Source organism: Mastomys coucha, unplaced genomic scaffold, assembly GCF_008632895.1.
Source record: "Mastomys coucha isolate ucsf_1 unplaced genomic scaffold, UCSF_Mcou_1 pScaffold5, whole genome shotgun sequence".
NCBI classification, from domain to species: Eukaryota; Metazoa; Chordata; class Mammalia; order Rodentia; family Muridae; genus Mastomys; species Mastomys coucha.
Window position 1 is genome coordinate 1,936,228 of NW_022196911.1, and position 1,719 is coordinate 1,937,946.

The 1,719-nt window shown below is 48.3% G+C and overlaps 1 protein-coding gene across 15 annotated transcripts in view; it reads right to left on the reverse strand.

The window, feature by feature from the left end:
• Positions 1-1,719, reverse strand: part of Syne1 (spectrin repeat containing nuclear envelope protein 1) — a 506,592-nt gene that overhangs the window by 152,169 nt on the left and 352,704 nt on the right. For 12 of the 15 annotated variants that reach the window (XM_031352591.1, XM_031352581.1, XM_031352587.1 and 9 more), the window contains one exon: positions 290-496. In XM_031352591.1, coding sequence (XP_031208451.1) covers positions 290-496 — 207 coding nt within the window. The remainder of the gene's footprint in view (positions 1-289; positions 497-1,719) is intronic. The other 3 variants (XM_031352598.1, XM_031352584.1, XM_031352596.1) reach the window with 1 other exon arrangement.

The following is a 1,719-nucleotide window of genomic DNA, read 5'->3' on the forward strand; positions in this document are numbered from 1 at the left end:
GGAGAAAAGGGGGAGAAGAGGGAGGGGGAGAGGGAGGGAGGAGAAAAAGGAGTGGGAGAGGGAAGGGGAGAGGGAGAGAGAAGGAGGAAGAAGGAGGAAGAAGGAGGGGGAGGGAGGAGGAGAGGAAGAAGGAAAGAGTAAAAATTTGAAAAATACATATATATCAAAGAAGAAACCAATAATTGAAACAACAAAACCCATGTGGTTCACATGGGTACTCAGAACTGCTAACAGACACTAAAGTTTGATTCAGAAGCAGTACCTGAAACCCCTCCAAGGCCCCATTTACCTCCAGAATCTGCCGCTTGCCAGCCGCTTTCATCCTGATGGTGGACATTCGCTCAGCCAGGACAGTGAGCGTGGACTGCAGGGCTAGCTGCTCCACTGGGTCCGACTCCTGAGACTCAGCCGCCAGCTCCTCCGCAAGAGACGCCTGGAGCCCATTGATCTCATCTTGCAGCATCTGCACCTCGTCCATCAGGGCCTGTGGGGAAGACTGTGGGATCACGCTCTTGACTGAGGACTCCAAGCCTTGCCACCACCGTACACCCACTGGGGTCAGTGGCGGACTCTCACTCCGATGTCTGTCATTGGCTGAACCAGCCGTCAGGACTGTCACCTAGTTTAACTTTCAGAATGACATTGTGGAGCTGAAAGCTGGAACAATTCTGATCTGGATGCTGGGGATGTTACTAACTTAAATGCTTCGAACAAATTAATTAGCATTTCTGGTTTCCAACAGGCTCATTCGTAACAGGGGAAGGATCTTCAAGTGTGTCCACATTCAGTCTCTCTCCCTGCTGTACCTAACTCAAGAAGCTCACAGTTTCCTGGGGCTAACTTCAGGCCATCGGTTCTCTCCAGGATTGTCTGCCAAGGTTTCAAATGCTTTCTGTGGCTGACCACCTCCAAGGCATACCTCTAACCCAGCCTCCTCATTCAGCATGCACAGTTCAACAGCATGTCAATCATACCGTGTACCTTTAAATAGCAATTACAGAGGGCTCTACTTTTAGGATAAGCTCCTTCACTGGCCCACAAAACAAAAAGATTAAAAACTCAAATTGGAGTAGTCACTGTGCTGAAATTCCCTGTCACCAGAGATAGAGCAAGGCCTTTGTCAACATTCCAAGAACTAAGAGATAACAATCAAATCCCCAAACTGCCTAGTGTCACCACACAAGATAACAAAGCTCTCTGCTTTAACCCTTAAACAAGAGAGTGATTTAAAGTAACTCCTAAATGCCACCTTGTCTATCCTCCCTCCCAGCCCTGCCCTTAAAAGGAAAAGAATTTTGAAATGACTAACTCACTGTCCGTTCCTTAATTCTGGTCTGGTTTGTTTTTTGAGATAAACTCTTACTATATAGCCCTGGATGGGCTAAAACTCACGTAGACCAGATACCTCCCTCCCTAGTGTTGGGATTAAAGGTGTGGAACACCAGACCCAACCCTAGTTTTGTTTTCAAGACAGGGTTTCTTGTAGACCAGGCTGCCCTGAAACTCTCTTTATAGTTTAGGGCGACTGTAATCCTGGTCTTCCTGCCTCCGCTGAGATTGCAGGCACACACTACCCTGCCCTGTTCATTTGGTGCTGGGACTTGATGTAGGGGCTTGTGCATCCTAGGCAGTCAGGTTCCTAATGGTACATCCCCAGTCCTATATAGGTCATCCACCCACCCATCCGTCTACCCATCTATCCACCCATCCATCCACCCA